Source organism: Helianthus annuus, chromosome 3 (assembly GCF_002127325.2).
Source record: "Helianthus annuus cultivar XRQ/B chromosome 3, HanXRQr2.0-SUNRISE, whole genome shotgun sequence".
Taxonomy (NCBI): Eukaryota; Viridiplantae; Streptophyta; class Magnoliopsida; order Asterales; family Asteraceae; genus Helianthus; species Helianthus annuus.
Genome location: NC_035435.2, coordinates 118,442,610 through 118,462,939, shown reverse-complemented (window position 1 = coordinate 118,462,939; position 20,330 = coordinate 118,442,610). Strand labels below are relative to the sequence as shown.

Below are 20,330 nucleotides of genomic sequence, written 5' to 3'. Positions count from 1 at the left end.
GATGAAGAATCCGTTGAGGAAAATGGATCATCCATTCATTTTCGCTTCTGAAGAATATCCGTTGAAGGAAATGAATATCCGTTTGAATATCCTTTTCATTTCTGTTCTGATGAAGAATCCGTTGAGGAAAATGGATCATCCATTCATTTTCGCTTCTGAAGAATATCCGTTGAAGGAAATGAATATCCGTTTGAATATCCTTTTCATTTCTGAATCTGAGGAAGCATCTGTTGAAAATGGATCATCCATTCATTTTCGCTTCTGAAGAATATCCATTGAAGGAAATGAATATCCGTCTGATTATCCTTTTCATTTCCGTTTCTGAGGAAACATCTGTTGAAAATGACTCCGTCTGTTCATTTTCGTTTCTGAAGAATGTCCGTTAAGGAAATGATAGGATTATGCTTTGCATATCTCTAGGGGTTATTTGACACAAAGTCACAGACAGACTCCTACGAATAAATTTCGGGACGAAATTTCCTAAAGTAGGGGAGACTGTGACACCTGTGTCACTGTGACCGTCAAACAAATGCCAAACCAATGAAATTTTGTATTTCATACTTGGGAATTGTGAAAATATGTGTATCATTTGCACATATCAATTCTTGTTCGATTTCGGGCTTTAAGTCGCTTTCTGGAAGGTTATACACGATCTGATGCGTAAATATAACCAGTTTAATGCAACAAACACTCCGGAATAGTGACATAGGCTTAACATACCTTAAATAACCTTTACATAACTTAGAAATAAGTTTTGGATGGTTTGGTATGCCGAAATCAAGTTTATTCGATCGCAGGGACTATTTGTGTCAAACTGCGAAACTATACCGATTCGTATGGTGTCGAACAGTCCGGAACTTGATCATAAGTTAAACATACCATATATAACCTAGATATGGCTTAGAAATAAGCTTTGATAGGTTCGGTGTGTGAAAACATGCTTATATGATATTACAGGGACTAAAAGTGTCATAAACGGCGTAAGTTTGCATTTTCGCGCATATCTTACGTTCTGGACACATCTGGACATCCAAAATTTTTGTACACACTAAAATATTTTTGTTTTAGTGATCGCCATGCAAAAATTCCATTCGTCGCTTAATTTGGATCGTTTTCGCGTCCGTTCGAGTTTCGTCGTAAATAACCGAACAACGTGACCGTACGACCAAACGAACCGACATCCGAGATATTTTTGAGCATGTTTTGAGTCCCCTATGCTTTAACTTCATTTTAGAGCCTTGAAATGAGGTTAACGGGGTTTAAACGCATCGAAAAAGGCTTTAAACACGTGCAGGGACCATTTCTGCCATTTTTTGAAACTTTGCTGAATCAGACACACCGTAGCGTAGCGCGAGCCCTATGGCCTATGCAGTCGCGCTACGCGAGCGCCATATCTGGGCAGAAAGTGTGTTTTCAGCATCTGTTTGTAAATTCAGGGGCCAATCTTGCAATTTCTTTGTGTGGTAACCAAGTTACCACCTCTCCAAGGCATGCTAGCTGTCCCTAAACACATGTATGGTTGTGATTTAATGCTTAATGACCAAGAAAACCACTTGTAATGATCCTAGAGCATTACCACAACTATAAATAGCAAGGCCTTTCATTCATTCCATGCTCATACCTCATTCCTCTCTTCACATCTGCTTTGGAGCTCTCTCTCAAGCATTTGGGACTTTGTCTTCTTGTAGAAAAGATAGCTTAAGTGAGCTTCTTTCATTCTTTTTCTTGCTTTTTCCTTATGTAGTGCAGAAAGTCAAACAGTTTGGCCAACAGTTTGACTTTCGGTTTTGACCATCAATTGGTCAAGTCAAAGTTCAATTGAACTTTGAAACGTGATTGTAATCACGATAGTTATAATCCTTCGCGGTTATAGCTACTGATTACCACGTTAGCTAGTTGTAGTGTCGAGTCAAAGTTTCGGTCAAAATGCGTTTTAGCACGCATTTTGCCTCGGAACTACTTTAGGGTATCAAAACACTTTGTTTTGATACCAAATCAGTAGGTTAGACATGTTTTGACATGTCTAACACGACACTACTAGTTTGTGCTTGTTTAGGGTCGTGAGGTAAGCGGTCTAAACCACCGCTTAGCCTTTCGAACCCGACCCGTTTGGTCGATCTTTAGGATCCGACCAAGCTTAGTTAGTGATCATAGTTGCATAGGGAATAACCACTGAGGTTATACCTTATGATCACATAGGATTGGTTAGTCATTTGCTAGTTAGCTTGTATGCCTATAGGAAATGACCAAAATGCCCTTTTAAAGCTAAAATCCGTATTTTTGCCTATGTGAACTTATTTTTGACATATAATCTGATTTAGTAACATGTTTAGGGATAATTGGGCATGTAAGACTTGGCATAGCACATATTTAACCATCCGAACATAGTTTTACGCTAACGACGCCTTATAGTAGCTTATGTTACCATAACGTGTCGAAACGGGTCAAAAGCACTTAGGTAGGCCTTTCAATCAGAATGTAGGGTCTATTAAATCATACCATATGAGTTCAATTACTCATTTGATTTATAGAACCTCATTCTATCCTATCTCCCGATTTAGGTCCGGTTATTTACATAGTTACCTATATAGGGTGCCGTTTGATTCCCTAATCACTCTAGCTTTGCTTGGTTGTTGTTCAAGACTTCTAAGCACCCTCAGGTGAGTACATAGTCCCCTCTTTTACTGTTTTCAAACTGTTTTGGGGTGGAACACATGTGCCTACTTGATACTTTCATGTTTCCCATGTTTTTATATCATATACTTACTATGTTCAATAGTACATTATTAGTACACGATTTCATTATGTTTTGTTATGTATGTTCACTTAACATGCTAGCACTTTGATTTCCATATACTACATTTTGTCGCATATGCTCATCCAGCATATGGACACATTGTTTTACATTTTGAACCGTTGTAACCATATGATCATTTGAACCGTTGTAACCATTTGATCATATGAATCGTTGGTAACCATTTGACTATGTGAACCGTTAGTAACCGTTGATTATGTGAACCGTTTGTAACCGTTGACTAGATGATCCGTTGGATTATGTGAACCGTTTGTAACCATTTGACTATGTGAACCGTTTGTGACTATTTGATTATGTGAACCGTTTGTAACCGTTGATTGACACGAACTGTTTGAATCTGTTTGAACCGTTGGGTTAGGGAAGTGATTAGGTAACGGGGCGGGTATAATGTGTTAAAAGCATGGTGGATACGCCGCTGGTACTTCCTATATATAAGTGCTTTTAATACATTATATATCGTTGCGTTATCTAGATCACTTGGGCAATGGTAAACAAAACAAAGTTGTAATACAAGGTTTTCCAACAATATATTATACTATTCGAGTTTTATTCCATAAACGATTTACAAATCTGGATTTAATTAAACAAATGTTTTGGGGTTAAGAATCATGGCTACGAGATTTTTTTTATGAAATATAACCAATTTGATTTGAGTTGGTTATTTGTGTCGCAATACTATACTTTTCAAAACAAGGTTTTTAAATAAGTATTGCAATATGTAAAACGAGCCATGAATCTGAAACTCATACAAAACCTATGTACTCGCCGGCATTTTTATGCTGACGTACCTATTTTCACATGTGTTTCAGGTACATTAGTTGATGGCATTTGATGATGATATTGGTGTATTCTCACATAGGAATGGACAAGGCCTTAGCGACTTTAAAACTTGGAGGATAATAGTTGTATTTATCTGATTTGTATCAAAACATTTAGTTCAATAATTCAATAAAACGAAACTATTTATTCCATGGTTGTGAAACAATGATTCTGTTACAACACTCCCCGACGTTTCCGCCACGTTTTGTTGTTTTACGTGGTCGGGGTGTGACAGTTAGTACCGGTTGCCACCAAAGGGAGAAGATGTTTTCGAACCATGGATGGATTGAGTGCCGCTTTCGGCGGTGGCGCTGTAGGTGTTGGTACCTCCGCTGCACCGTCGACTTCGGTTGTCAATGGTGGTGTGGTGCTCTGAATTTTACTGGCAACAGATTAATGTCTCTTGGGTTTCACACAAGTAAACTATGGATTTATATAGTTTCAAATTGTGCTCTGTTTGATTGTTTGGTTGATTTTGAAACTGTATATGTTTGTTTGATTGGTTGATTTTGAAGCTTTATATAGATCATACGCAATTAATATGCAATGGGTATGTCGTTCTTTGCTTAGAAATGAAATCCTCTGTTTCATGATTAATTTGTGAAATGTTTGTGATTTTCTATGGGTTTCTGATGATTTTGTTTTAACCTCATAATGCATGTCTTCCATTGCTGGTTACTATATGATAACAGAGCAACAGAATGAATAGTGCCAAACAGCTCTATTCAATGGTCAGTGATGTGGTTGTGATAGGGAAATAGAATGAATAACTCTATTCAATGGTCAATGATGTGGTGGTGATGGCTGATTGGGCCTTTTGGCCATGGTGGTCTCGTCACCCCACGGAATGTCGGTATGATTTGGAGATTTAGGGCTTTAATTAGATTTCGTTACCGATTTACCCACATTACATACAAACAGCCCTGATTTTTGAAGTTAAGAGTCATTAGGTTAGTCTTATGGTTATACTTGGTCATGGGTGTTCATTTATGTGATTTTTGCAGGCACAACTTTGACAGTTTGACCCAAGCAGAAGCCTCTCCCCGTGCATTATGATTGGGAGAAAATGGATTAAAAGCGCGTATCGTAGAAATTGAAGCTAGCTATAACCAAAGTTGGCATCATGACACCTGCACAAAATGTAAAAATAAAGCTTAACAGAATGGTCCTTTGCTAACATGTCTTCAACACCTGTTTGCCCACACCGCCGTATAGGTAAATTCAATCATCGAAACCTGCTTGGGTTTCCATTTTTATTTCTTATAGACTGGTTAAATATGACTGGTTTACCATTCATTGATCCCTATATGATCTTTTAGTTAATCTTAACCCCCATGGAGATTATGTTTGTCGTCGTATGTACATCATTGAACGTATTGGTTTGGTCATTGATGATTATAAAAGTAATCATCTGTAAATGTGTGCTTATTTTCCATACATTGCTAGCCGCCGCATCGCGCGCAACCTTTGAAAATGAGTTTTTGTTTTAAATTACATATTTTCTTAAAAAAACATGACATTTTTATTATATAAACGAGAGTTCTATTAAATTAGATTTTGATAAGTGGTTCGGGTTATAAGTTGTAATGTAATGATTCGGTTTACCACGATTGTGTTATGAGTTGTATTGTATAACGTACATGTTGTCACACCAAGAATGATTCGGTTTAGCACGACGCATATTAGTGAGGTGGCTTATTGATCAACCCTGTAACACTTATCAGGATTCACTTTTCAAATTCTTCAAACAATTTTTTTGCTGATTTAATGTTTACTAATTCTGCATTTTTGTTTTGAAGTGGATGAAGAAGAGAACGAGGAGGTTGAAAAGGAAATGTCGAAACTTTGGGAAGTTCACCTTGGTGGAAAGGTCAACGGAGTAGTTGAAACCTGCATAGGTGATGACACGTAGGTGATGTCTAAGTGGTTCAGAACCTATTTTAACGTTTCTCACCCTTAGATATGTAACAATATTGATCCAGAAGAATGTACTTGGGCTTATGGGATGAATACATTCGACTTGCGTGCGCATGGAGAAGGACAGATATCAGAGAAAAATATCACACGTGGCTGAAAGAGGTGCTTTCACTAGATGTTTATTTTCATTTAATGTGTTTTTAACAACTAGGTATATAGTTTCAATCTCTAATGTATGTTTTAATAGTTCTGAATTCATTTACGATATGGTAAGTGTTTTAGAGAGAGAAATTAATCAGTTTCAATCTCTTAAGTCATATAGGATGTTTGTTATTTGTTAGAGTAAGTTGTTAACATTGTTAATCTGAATTATGTTTAATTAGATTTTGGAATTCTATTGTATTACAAATGTGAATCTATTACAAACCTTACAGTTTATTCAGATTGTTTGATTGTGTTTTCTTTTTTATTTACTATTTAGGGTAGTAACACATAGAACTAATAAATGATTTTTTGAGTTGTATCGGTTGGTTTCAAAGTGTAAGCAAATCTAGGATTCCAGATCACAATTAACAGGGCGGGCGGGTCCTATGTTTATGCAGTTTGGACTGGATAGATTTGATTTAAAGTATTGTATCCAAGTGATCATACAAGTTTTATTTTTACTATTGTATGCTTGAAAGTTGAAAATGTGTGTGTATTTTGTTTATAATGTGTTGATGATTAGAAGTAGCCAAGGCACGATAATTTTGTACCTAATTTTTATCGGTTGATTCCATGTGTCATTAGCTCTAATAGGTGACACAATAATTGAAAAGTTGGAATCACGGTGACCCAAATTCATGAGGCTGCTTTGAAGTGAAGGATTGCTAAAAGGCCGAGCAGGCATTCTACTTGGACTGGGCTGTCCACTCTTTCAGAATCAACAATGTGGGTGTTGCCGACACCACCCAGGTATGTTCTGTCACATATTGAGAACTAGAGGTTGAAAATTGGGCTATGCGCATTGGGTGGAATGAGTTTGGTACAAAATGGGTGACCTTTTGATATAATATAGGGAAAACAGGCTGGTGTAAGTTGTCCTAATTATTGGCTGGTGTAGGTTGTCCCACTTATTGGCCAAAAAAAGTCTTTTTTTTTATTTTAGTAAAATGATATAAAAATGGGTGGCTTTTGTGAAGGGAATACGGGCCGGTAAGGCTGGGTTTGCCCGAAAAATTTGTTGTCAAAAAAGTTCAGATATTTTGAACAAAAAGATTTATTCAGACAATGGATAAACCAAATTGGGTCAAAATGGACTTCTTTATGTGGCGAAAACTTGACCGGTGAAGCTAAATTAAAATCCATGAGTACTGTTTCATGATTTGAATCTATATTTGGCATGGCATCCGTGATGTCAATGTAAATTCAGTTTCTCATTATGGTATAATAACATATGGGTAATCTCTTGCAGCCGTAACGAGTTTTGACTTCTGAGCCTCAAACGACCTGCCTATCCCATTTGTCACGATCTCATCGTATTTGGTATTTTTTGTAAACATGTGTCTGCAGCGTCACATCACATGTATAAAAGTTATTCTATTTGTAACAATTTATAAGTTATATATTTGTAACGGTTTAATTAAATAGATTTGTACAATTGTTTTTTTTTTAATTTTACAAGTGCCTGTACTGCCACAAATCACAATGAACCGAATCGAACTCCCGTTGATACCACTAGTTAGTAATTAAATAGAGGACTTTATTAACTTAGAAAATGTGTCACTACAACTGTAAAAGTCACTGTATTAAATAGTAGGTTTTGAATCCTGTGTATTTTTAACTCAAATCTCAATATGTTGTTTCTATTCTTTCATTTTCTTTTTGTTTTTCATTTTGAAACAAATATTACCCTTCTTGAGACCTGAAGAAGGCATCTCAGCAACCCTAAATACACATATAAACTCTGAAAGTATATAAGCAACCCTAAACACACATATAAACTCTGAAATTATATAAGGGTCTACATATTCACACCCAACTCCCTATTTCCACACCCTTCAAGACGCCTCGTATAGGCTTATACGAGGCGTCTAGGGTTACTTTATCCGACCAACCGCTGAACCTCGTACAACGTCATATCAGTCACATCAGACGGGGCGTCTAGGCTGGTACGAGGCGTCTAGGGTGTAGGATCGTATTCTGACCCAAACGAGTCGTTCAGAGGCTTTCTCCTTGGTTTCAGGTGCGGAATTACAAGAAACTAAGGTAGAAATAGCACACAGATCACTTTAACTACTTGTTTTACTGATTTGACGCTGATTACACTTTAAATCTCGCACCGGCAGCACTTCGGCACGATTTCTACGCCACGTTACAATTGAGATCGCCTTTAGGGTATTTATAGGGATCTGGGACCGCTTATTGGACATGCCCAATGAGCGGTCCACATGCTTGACACACAAGCGGTCCAGTACATTTGTCGTACGAGCGGTTCAAGACTATTGCCACTCGAGCGATCCAGCTGGTTTGCCGTTTGAGCGGTTCAGCCCATTAATGACCTAAAGAGCGATCCAGCTTACCTAATACTATACAATCACTATTTCTCGTATTTCGTACATTTTACAACCATTCCTATTCTAAGACTCGAACGAAGATGTAGTCGACAGACAACTGCACCAACAGACTCCCCCTTGAATGTTGACGGAATCTTCAGTGAGAGTCTTCAACAAGACATTCTCAGATATAGTTCGATCTTCTTCAAGAATTCTGCCTAGATCTTTCTTTCTTTGGCTATAACTTTCATCAGACTCCCCTATCACCCTGCTAGGATAGTCGTCTGGGATTTGTTACCACCATAGAAATTATCTCCTGGCTTCTCTTTGTTCAGCTCATCATCTGCATCATCTGCATACATCTCAAATTCTCTATCACAAACAAATAAAGTTGTGATTCAACTTAATGAATCAACAAATCATTTGAGAATTTTTACAAATTAAACACTGATCACAAATTTGAAACATTCCAATTTCTAATTCAAATAAAAAAATTAATGAATCATTTTAAACATTTCAAATGTCTTAACCAACCTGTATGTTCATCAAGTTTAGCCTTTGAGATTTTAAAAATCAGCTCTTCACCATCAGTTGTCGAAAATCTTTTTGGATTTTTGAAAATATGAAACATAAATGCAAAGACAGAAATTTAAATGCAAAACAAACATATTTTTGTGAGTTTGTGCAAGAGGATCATATCAGTTTTTGAAACACATCACAAGCACCATTAAGCTTCTAATCGTTTTAAGTTCTAAACGATTCACGTAGATTGACGATATAATTGTCCTCTTAAATTTTCATACAATTTTCAATCTATTCAGGATACTATTTAGGTATTTTATGAACTTAGTTCAATTCATGTGTCCCACCTCTTGAATATACTCCCGTATCCAGAATCCCAATATTCAGTCTTACAGGTATGAACACTACAATGATGTCTGTACATAAATTAGGGGAAAGATGCGAGAACTGAGGGATCTCAGGTCAGAACTTCCGTTCAGCAGAGAGATATCAGCTTCGACTTAGCAGTGTGTCCCCTTTAGAGGATCTTTTCAGCTACAACAGATGATTATCAATTTTATTGTCTAATCAACTGAGGGCTTTATGCTATATTTCAAGCATTTTGTGGAAAGTATTAGCCAAGGACTAGGTCAGAACTACCGTTCAGCAGAAGTCCCGGAATAATACCCCAGACATCATAGAGTATTAACACCTAGTATATCAGAATACGAGACCTTTCAAACGAGATTTCAGGGGTTACCTATATATCCAAGTAGTGTTCCCCACGAATTTCATAAGTTTGAAATTTTAGGTTTATATCCCGAATAAATCTAGTAAATGTACAAAAACCTATCGTCACATCATCAGTGAGACCGTTTATCACATTTTACATTACATTTCTTTAGCATGCTGTGATAGTCCACTGATTTACAATCATTTCCTCTTTTTCACAACAAAACTCATTTTGACTTTTTCAATGTTTTTGACATTTTCAAATTTTCTATTTTTTTAAAAATTTTTCTCCCCCTAAAATCAAAATATGTTTCAATTTTGATTTTCTGGGAAAATTTGAAACAAACTGTACAAAATTGACAACTTGATGAGAATCACTTCAATTCTCCATCCACTTGGCATAAACAATCAGAACTCCCCCTCACAACAAACTATTTTCCCATTATGATCTCAAAACACTTAAGTTTGTTTTAATCAAAATGGCTTTTCCGGAAAACTTAGTTTGTTTACCAAACAGTTTAGGTACGGGGTTACTTCATCATCTTGTTTTCTACACAAAAGTAGGAAAATCCAAGTACAAGTTAATGTCCTTGATTTACCATATGCAGTCTAGAATCCTCTGTACCATTTGTAAAACATTCACAAACACAACCAAACCTCTTTACCGTTTGCATGATTGACGTTACCGAATAAAATTCAAGAAAGATGCCGATTCATGCTCCACGCTTACCAACCTGGGAGCTCCGGCAATTCCTGCAAAATCTTCAAACACAGATTTAAAAAGATGCCGATTCATGCTCCACTCTAACAAACCTGGGAGCTCCGGCAAGTCAGGTTTTTCATTTAAAAAGATCCACCCAAGCCCGACCAGCCTTGGGTGTTTTCGACATTTTTTCCTTAACCAATGGCTCTTCTGGCTTTGACGAACCAGAATCATTGCCTGAATGTGGCTTGTCTGACTTTGACCTGTCAGATTCATTGCCGACATGTGGCTCCTTTGTTTCCGAAGAAACAGATTCATCGCCAGGAAGTGAAAACTTCACTTTCTTCTTCTTCTTATCCTCTTTAGTCCTCAGATTTGTATCTGAAGAATTCATCTTGCTTGACTTTGCAGTCGAGGAAGTTGATTCATCAGAACTCTTCTTCGAGCTGTCGGGTGAACCCGAGGACAAAATATTTTCGAGATATTCTCTCGCTTTCTTTCTCTTTTTCCTCAGTCTGTCTTTCTGCCCCTGTGAAAGTTTAACTTTCTTTTCCTGAATTGATTGTTCTTTGACGTTTTGACCCGAAGCTTTCAATTCTTTGGGCTTGACAACGACTGGTATCTTCTTTGCCATTTTCTGAGAATTAGCCCTCAATCTGTCATTCGATCTTCTTGGGCAATCTCTGGCAATGTGACCTTTGATATTGCAATTATAGCACCTCCTGGTCTCATAACTCCAGTATTGGCAGTTAACAGCAATATGCCCCTGATATCCGCAGCTGTAGCACACCCTGTTATCATACCAGTTACCACCGTTGTACCAAACATTCAAATCGTAACATTGTTTGGCCTGGTGGTACTCATTCCTCAAATTTGCTGGTTTTGACGCTTTAGCACTGTGGTTCGTCCTGCACACAACAAATTTTGAATTTTCATTTTCTACTTTACGTGTTTTTTTCTTTTGATTGGATGATCGTACTGATGAGTTTTTTTCTTCATTTTTAAATTTTTGTTTCTGTTCTACAATCTTCTTCACAGGTTTTTGCTTAGAGCATTCTCCCTTTTCAGTCAATTGCAAAACAGTTTTCTGAAATTTTTCTTTTAATTTTGAAATTGTTTTCTTTTTCTTAATTTCAGCATCAGACTCTGTCTCAGACTCATCTGCTGAATAAAATTTCTCATTTTCCTCATCAGTTTTCTCATCACAATCTTCGACTTTGACTTTGTCAAAGTTTGTAGCCTTTTCACTTATCGGAACTGAATTGATTGGTTTTGGACAGGGAAAATTCAAACTGTCAGATTTAGTCACAAAACCTATCAATTTCTTCTCAAGTTCATCAATTTTGTTCCTCGAATTCTCAGCTTCACTTTCAAGTTGAGATATTATCCCAAAATGAGACTTGATAGTTTTTTCATTATCATTCTTCAAATTTTCAAGAACAGATTTTTCATTCATCAAAACTTTTATCTGTTCCTGAAATTTGATTCATTCGCTTTCAGATTCTTGTTTTCAAGCTTAATCCAGAAATCTAAATCTTCTAAAGATTTCTGTTTGCTTTCAAGCTCTTTTACCAACTCTTTGATTTTCTTTTGAGCGCTTTCACCTTCTTTTTCAAGTTCGACAATCTTCTGAAGATGGGAATTTATCATTTTCTGTTTTCAATGTTGTTTTTACTGAACACATTTCTCCCATCTTCAAGAATTTTCATTTGCCCTTCAAATTCTTGATTTTTCAATGTCAAACTGTTAAAATCAACCAACAGTTTGTCATTTTCAGCTTTCAACTTCTCACAATTTTCTTTCAAAATAAGAATATGATTTTCAACAACGTGCTTCTCGTCTTTCAACTTTTTGACTTCAGATGCCAAACTTGCCATATCTTTCACGAGTTTGTCATTGTCTGTCTTAAAGTTGTCACATGTTGAGCACATTGTTTCATTCTCCACCGATTCTTCAGCTTTTGAAGTTTCTTCTTCCTTTGCTACTAATGTACCTGCACAGAACATTTTAACGAAATCAAAAGGATTTCCATTATTATCAATATAACAACCTCGTTTGAAATCGTATTTCAGCACATGTTTTGTCCTGATACATTTAGTAACCCTTTTGTGCATCTCTTCAATTACATCTGAACTTAGATCTAGCACATTATATTCCAAAACCTTGATCAAATCTTTCTTTTTCTTTCTAACTTCAAGTTCATGAGCTTTAAGTTTCCTGGTGAATTGATTTAGAGGTAGTTTTGAAAAATTTGAGTTCTCCCTTAAATTCTTCAAACATTCACCCCATTCAATCGGTAATGCATCTGCAAATTTCTCCAATTTTCAACATTTGACGGATATATCTCATGATCTTTCATATAATTCAGTAAAACACTATATCGGTCTTTAAGATCATCCAACGTTTCGTCTTTCAGACACACAAAATATTTGAACCTTTTTGCCCAACCATCTTTGCTCACTTTTCTATACCCCTCATCTAGAAATCCGTGATTCCAATCATTAAATCTTTCGAAATAATAGTTCTCCTGTTCGTCAAACATCATTGCCATGTTTCGCAAAAACCTGACACGTGTTTGTTGACAAATAAGCGAACTAAGTGTGACCGAAAATCGGATCAATCAGTAATTGTGCCAAATAAGCGATCCAGATAAGCGATCCGGATGACAAATAAGCGATCCAAGAATTGTCTGCTCGAGCGATTCAAGGTCTGTCCGTTCGAGCGATTCCAGATGGTCCAAAAAAAACGATCCACCACTCGTCCGTATGAGCGGTTCAAGAGCAATTCGAACGAGCGGTCCACAATTTCAAATCCAATTTTGACCCACTTAAACTTCGAATTTTAATCTGAAACTTTCCAGGTTTGTCTCGGTACTATTTCGCACAATCTGTGAGAATTTGAGCGAATTCCGACCGTGAAATCTTCCCGAATCAGAAAAAGATGGTGTAGAAGTAAGAAAAAGTGACGAAATCCGGCTAATTTCTGCAGAGAACCTCCTCCTGAGCTCTGATACCAATTGTAGGATCGTATTCTGACCCAAAAGAGTCGTTCAGAGGCTTTCTCCTTGGTTTCAGGTGCGGAATTACAAGAAACTAAGGTAGAAATAGCACACAGATCACTTTAACTACTTGTTTTACTGATTTGACGCTGGTTACACTTTAAATCTCGCACCGGCAGCACTTCGGCACGATTTCTACGCCACGTTACAATTGAGATCGCCTTTAGGGTATTTATAGGGATCTGGGACCGCTTATTGGACATGCCCAATGAGCGGTCCACATGCTTGACACACAAGCGGTCCAGTACATTTGTCGTACGAGCGGTTCAAGACTATTGCCACTCGAGCGATCCAGCTGGTTTGCCGTTCGAGCGGTTCAGCCCATTAATGACCTAAAGAGCGATCCAGCTTACCTAATACTATACAATCACTATTTCTCGTATTTCGTACATTTTACAACCATTCTTATTCTAAGACTCGACGAAGATGTAGTCGACAGACAACTGCACCAACATAGGGTTTCTTAAACTTTGTGCCTGACATTCCCTGAAGACCCCCTTGAATTCTGTGCCTAGACGCCTCGTATAGCCCTATATGAGGCGTCTAGGGCACCAAAAGTGTCCAAATAGCTTCAGAGGGTGTCCGAATAGTTTAGGCCTTATATAAAAACTTGCTAAAGATAAAGAACAACTCCGGTCATGCCCTCCAACCAGATCTGACAACGGTAAACTCACCACTCAGGTGCTCAACATCACCACCGCTAGTAATCCCACCACCCAAAAACATCTCAACCACCACCGCTGATTTTGTAAACCTCCGCCACCTAAACTTCTGTCACGGCTGATCAATGCAGAAAAAGGTACATTTTTTTACCAGACAAATCAAATAACCACCGGTGATCACCACACTCCTATGTTCCTCAAATCCCAAGTTGAAGAAAGAGAAACCTGTGTGTGTCGATGAGAGGTAGAAAGATGGTGACTGTGTTTGGCGGTGGCATGGTGACACAACCCTTTTGGAGCTGGAACAGTTAAAACCAACCATGCTAGCTTGTTATAATACATTACTGGTAGTTAGGACTCGCGCATTGCGGCGAAACCGTTATACCGAATAAAAAAATAGACGTAAAAATGTTGAACCGCAAAATTTATACCGAAACGTAAAACGAAAAAGAATTTTCATGCGTTATAGGAAAGACGTTGACAGTACTTGATCTTATGTAAAAGGTGAAGTACGTTGCGACTGTATCGTTAAACCGAACAAAAATTAGATGTAAAAACATTAAATAATAGTTAAATAAATATATAAAGTATAGAGTTTATTAAAACAAAAGTAAACGATAAGGGTTATATTACTTATACTATACTCTAAGGTGGTGTTTGTTTTTTAGGAAAAGTACTTCATAACCTCTTTTGTCTTCTCCACGCAGACCACGCGCAGACGTACGGGTCTGCAGCCTGTTTGTTTTTTGGAACAAATTTCACTAAAAAACCTCTTCCCCACCACTTCATCGCGCAGACATGTCCTAACATTTTCAGTCCTCTTCCAAAATCCTCCCTCTTTCAAAACACTCAAAAGCCTAGCACCCATCTCCCCTCCAGCCGCACCTCACCTCCTCCGCCACCCCCTCCACCTCCGCCGCCCCTCCACCTCCATCGGCCTTCCACCTTCTTCGCCCTCCACCTCCGCCGGCCATCCACCTCCGTCGCCCTCCACCTCCGCCGGCCATCCACCTCCGCCGGCAATCCACCTCTGTCGCCCTCCACCTCCGCCGGCCCTCCACCTCCCCCGCCCCTCCGCTCTGGTCGACACCTCATCCGACGTCTTCTCCACCGCTCAAAGGTTATATGCTACATCATTGTAATTAGACCCCATAAAGTATCCATCTGCATTCTTCTTCAGGTTTATGCTCCTTCTGGTCAACTCTCTGTCCTTTTTCCATTTGACTCCATTTCTCAGCATAATCGTCTTCGGATGTTCTTGTCGAAAGCTAGGGTTTCAGGTTAGTGATTGAATTATGTTTTGTGGATTTGGTTGTTGAATTGTTCGATTAGGTTCTTGTTTTTGAGAGTTTTGTTATGATTGATTGAAAAATTGATCTGTTGTATTGTTGAGAAGATGTATGTATGTTCATATGAGAATTGTTCGGAATTATTTTTGACCTATAATTTAGGTTCATAAGTTTGTTAAACTAAGAGAATTGTTCGGAAATTGATCATGTTAAACTATGAGAATTGTTCGGAATTTTCAACAGATCTTTGCTTTGTTAAGTTAGAAAACAAACAGTTTTCTTCTTGCAGACTGCAGAGATTTGGTCCACCTCTTCAGCTGCAGATGTCTGCAAATGTGGTCCGCAGACTGCAGATGTTTTACCTCTGAAAAACAAACAACACCTAAGAGAAGATCTTTTACTTTTAGAAATAGTCCAAGAGTAGGAAACATAAATGTTTATATGAAATAGTGGCTTGCACACATAGCTTTAAAAATTAGTGGATGTCAAATGACATCTACCCATTAGTATACAAGTTTGTCTTCTTGTGGTTAGTCACTTGGTTTCTCTTCTTGAGGTCCCAAGTTCAATTCCCACTAGAATCACTTTGAAGGACATTGGTGGTGGCAATGAAGCTTAGAACTAGGCCTATATGGAGGTCGCCAGTTCGAAACCGAGCTGAACCGGGTTTTACTGCAGTGGGCCTTCGGGCGGCGTCTTTTCCCCGGAACTGGTGGCTTAGTGGCTCAGGTATGCATACAACTCTGACCGTTATGGAGGAGGGGATGTATTTGCTCAATTGAGGGAATCCCAGGATGCTTATCCGGTGATTTAGTTGGTCGTTCAAAAAAAGTATACTAGTTTCACCAACCAATCACAACACTTAAAATTTGAACAATTAAACCAGCCCAATGAAGGTCATAGGTTCAATCCCCATGGTATGTAAGTTTATCCATTAAAAAATATAATATTTAATAAATAATCTATATCTATACTATATAATAAAAGAAACCAATAAAAGGACACATGTCATTATTCTAGACCATCTACTATTACTTAATTGTAGATAATTATTATTTAATTTATATTATTAAATTTAATATCCGTTTCAAACATTTAAGGAATTACGGATAAAGTTTCATTAATTATCTTATTATTTATTTATATTAATTACTGGGTTATTATTCTAAACCATCTACTCTTACTTAATTGTAGATAATTATTGTTTAGTTTAAATTATTAAATTTAATATTTTTTTCAAACATTTAAGAAATTACGGATAAAATTCCATAAATTATCTTATTATTTATTTATATTAATTACTAGGTTAGAAATTATATCTTAATAATTGAAACAAATATCGAGCATTTTCATAACGAGGGTGGAGGGAACGATTTTCTTATTTATATTAATTGCTAGGATAGAAATTATATCTTAATAATTGAAACAAATATCAAGCATTTTCATAACGAGGGTGGAGGAAACGATTTTCTTGCTTAACAAATAATTTATTTATTTAATATATTTAAAATACAAGAAGAATAATAACTACATTTATCATACTAATAAATTTATTCAAAAACAATCATCCTTTTAAGATGCAACTCAAGTCCATATATTTAAATTTTAAAGCTATATAACTTAATAGTTACCGATAATTTATACTTATCTAATTAATTTAAATATTATTTTGTAGCTATAAGTTTATCTAATTGGCTAATTGTTATATGCCTAATCTAAACATTTCAACAATATTTGTAGAACTAATAAATTAAGACCACTGTTATTTAAATAAAACTTGGGTTCACGTCGTGAGAATGTCGATGATACATTTAGAACTAATAATTAATACTACTGTTATTTTAAATAAAACTTGGGTTCACGTCGTGAGAAAGTCGATGATACAATTTGTCTTCTAATTGATGGTTCAAATGTTTTCATATTTATAAACTTGACAAACATCACAAGTTTTGATCATACATAAAACAACATTTTGTTCGGATATCAAAATTTAGAAAAGTGTCTTAAAATATCGTTTTATAATTGTTAAATATTCGTTATTAACTATTTGATATTTTATTTACTTAAACCGTGTAATACACGGGGTTATAACCTAGTATAAAAATATTAAAATTACTCAAAAGAATAATAAAAAGAGTAAACGAATTGGTGCCATTACATACTAATACTATGATTTTAATCATTTATTATTAAAAAAACATCTTTATCTAAATTATCAAAGGCCGAAAATACATTATTGGGCCTAGCAAACCCTAAAAGACCATCTTATATATTCTGCATGGGAAGACAATGCCTTCAAACCCTTCCAGAAACACAAACCCTAACTACGTTTTTCTGACGGCATCCATCGATTGAAGATTAGCCCTTTCACAAACTCCAAACCCTAATTAGGTTTTTCCAACGGCATCATCATTCATCAATGGAAGACTTATTACCTGACGATTTGATGTACAACGTATTATCAAGACTACCGGTGAAAACAATCATCCGTTACAAGTGTGTGTGCAAAAAGTGGCGTGATCTTGTCTCCGATTCTTACTTTGTTAATCTTCATCTCTCGAGATCGCGTGAGGCCCTGATGATCTTTAATTATTATGAGCCATTTAGGCCAGGGAATTTAATGTGGGTAGAGATAGGACACAAAGCACTCGTTCAAGTGAAAAGGCTTGTGCTTACGGAATATTGTGCTCATGTAAGTTGTTATTGGCTAAGTCAAGTGGGCTCAGTGAATGGTTTGATATGCTCCGCCTACCACTGCCGGGGGTTTCTCATATACAATCCTGTGTTGGAAGAATGCATGCACGTCCCTCCACCACCACAAGAATATGAGACATTAAGTTATGGTTTAGGAGTTTCAAGGGCAGGAGAATACAAGTTGATACATATTTTCCATAGGAAAATATCCTTAGATTCTGACGAGCTTTACACGGTTGAGATTGAGGTTTACACCCTTCACTGACAAATGGAGAATTTTGGGACAAACCCCTTTCCGCCTTAAATCAATAGAGGGCGAAGTGGATAATGGTATATTCGTGAATAGTCATGTGTATTGGATTATCCATGACCAAATTTACGATTTTGATTTGAATACAGAGACATTTGAGTTATTTCCATCCCCTCCGGGGGATAGCCGGGCATCAATGAAAATGTTGGGAGTCCTGAAAGGTAGGTTAAGCGGAGTTTCTTGGTGTTCGTTAGGGTTGGAGGTTTGGGTGATGAAGGAAACATCTTGGTATAAAGAGAGAACTATCAAAGAAAATATAAGTCATTTGCTTGATCATAATTCACGTCCCGTGTGCCTCATAGAAGGTATAGACGGTACTAGTATTTTGTTGGTCTCTCATGAAGATGAACTAATGGCGCATTGTCTTGACACGAATAAGACTCTACCTCTAAATATGATGTGCTTCGATCGTTATCGGCTGGTAACGACTTATCGTCCTAGCTTTGTTAAACTCGACAACTTTGGATCGGAGAGTGTACTTGCTGACATATACGAAGATAGGGTATGGAAAAATTCTTCCTTGTTGTTTTTACTTGTCCATATTAATTTTCCTGCAAATTTCTATGACTATCAATAGAATTAGATTACATTATTAGTTAGTTTTGGTCTTCTAATGAACTTACTTACTCTGGTTATACTTGTTCAGAAGGAGTCTAGGAAAGAATACGTGCACGGCAGGTGGGATCACATTCACAGACATAAATTTGGGGAATATGACATTAGTTATGATTGATTGTTTTTCGGTTATTGTGTTGACCTTGGTACTTTTTAAATTGATGTCTATGGTTTAGTTTCTTTCTTTTCTTCATTTGGCAGATTGTTGCATTTCTACTAATCAAATTATTTCGGACATTTTAATATGGTTCGAAAAGTTCACATCTATCGTACCACTATAACAATCACAAATCAATTTAATAAAACATTAATCTTTATATATGAATTTTAGGTTAGAAGTGTACATGTGTAACTGTTATGGCTGTGCACGAGCCAAGCCAGAGCGAGCTCGAGCTCGTCTCAAATTTTAATCAAGCTCAAAACTTGATTTCCAGCTTGGCTTTATAAAGAAATGTCTTGGTTTAGCTCGGTTAGATTTTTAGAACTTACAAGAAAAAAATGGTCTTCATGTGAAGTGTGAACTAGACCGAATATAGTTATAGAGAGTTGGGCTTAGAAGATTAAATGTGTTTTACTTGGGCTATAAAATGTTAAAAGGTGGGGAGAATTTAAACGAGCCGACGAGCTAGCCAACGCTCTCTCAAGCTAGGTTCGTTTATAGGCCAATCCAAAACTCGAGCCAACTTCTCTCGAGCTAGGTTCTAATAACTGTAGATTAATCCCGACATTCATTAAGCATAATTGTCAATTTAACTTACACGTGTCCGTCGTGACATTCAATAGTTTTGCGATGCCCATATTGAAGAAAGAAAAATAACTTTATGTTATGGTTATACACACTACTGACCCAAATCGATATTATTGTACAAGGGCCAATTACGTCTTGAGCCAATTCAAACCCGAACCCGATATGGCCTATTACATGACCTAACCCGCACGCTATGCGGCTATGCCTGGTTTCTGATAGTTTACCATTGAGTGTAGCACTAATCCTTGTATTAGTTTAATAGTTTTGTTTGGCTTCACTGGTTTCAACCTTATGAATTCACTCTTCATCTATTTGTTGATTTCACTTAACCGGGTATATATTATTATTGTTATTATTGTATTAATTAATGGAACTAAAACAAAAAGGTGTACAAATGGGCTTAGAGCCTAGACTGGGCCTAAAAAGCCCATGCTTGGTAAAACAAGTAAAAAGAGTTAATTTAATACCTCTAAAATCAATGTAAAATAATAAATTAGTAATCCAAAATTTCAAATAAAATCATAAGCGAAAAATAGAATTAATAATTTCCGAATCAACTGAAAATTTGAAAGTTAAGACGGGTTTGAACATGGCTGCACATCCAAATATCTTCAATTCTTCATACACGTGCCAAGTAGAGGTGCACAAACCGGGTTTTTTCAATATAAATCTATACTTTATGTGTACCTAGTGGGTAGGATCGGGTACAGTTTCGGGTACGCAAAAACAGGTTTTTAATACCCGGATCCGGTTTTTCTTTTTGGTTCCAGTTTTTTTGTGCACCTCTAGTGCCAACAGGTCGATAAAACATACATCAGACTGACAATATCAAAACAATTTATCCCACACTTTATTTATAAGTTTTATCAATAGAATACACATCATATTGGAAATATTATAACAATGTCCAACTCTAAAAACTCGTGGTCATAC

General features: G+C 36.7%; 1 protein-coding gene across 1 annotated transcript; it reads left to right on the top strand.

The window, feature by feature from the left end:
* Positions 1-17,449: 17,449 nt before the first annotated feature.
* On the top strand, positions 17,450-17,989 carry LOC110913242 (putative F-box only protein 10). The gene has a single exon (XM_022158088.1). It carries the CDS (start codon positions 17,450-17,452, stop codon positions 17,987-17,989), a length of 540 nt encoding a protein of 179 aa, XP_022013780.1.
* The last annotated feature ends 2,341 nt before the right edge of the window (positions 17,990-20,330 follow it).

Bases quoted from the DNA above. Each gene is read 5' to 3' on its own strand.
- LOC110913242 (XM_022158088.1), top strand. From the start codon at position 17,450: ATGGAAGACTTATTACCTGACGATTTGATGTACAACGTATTATCAAGA.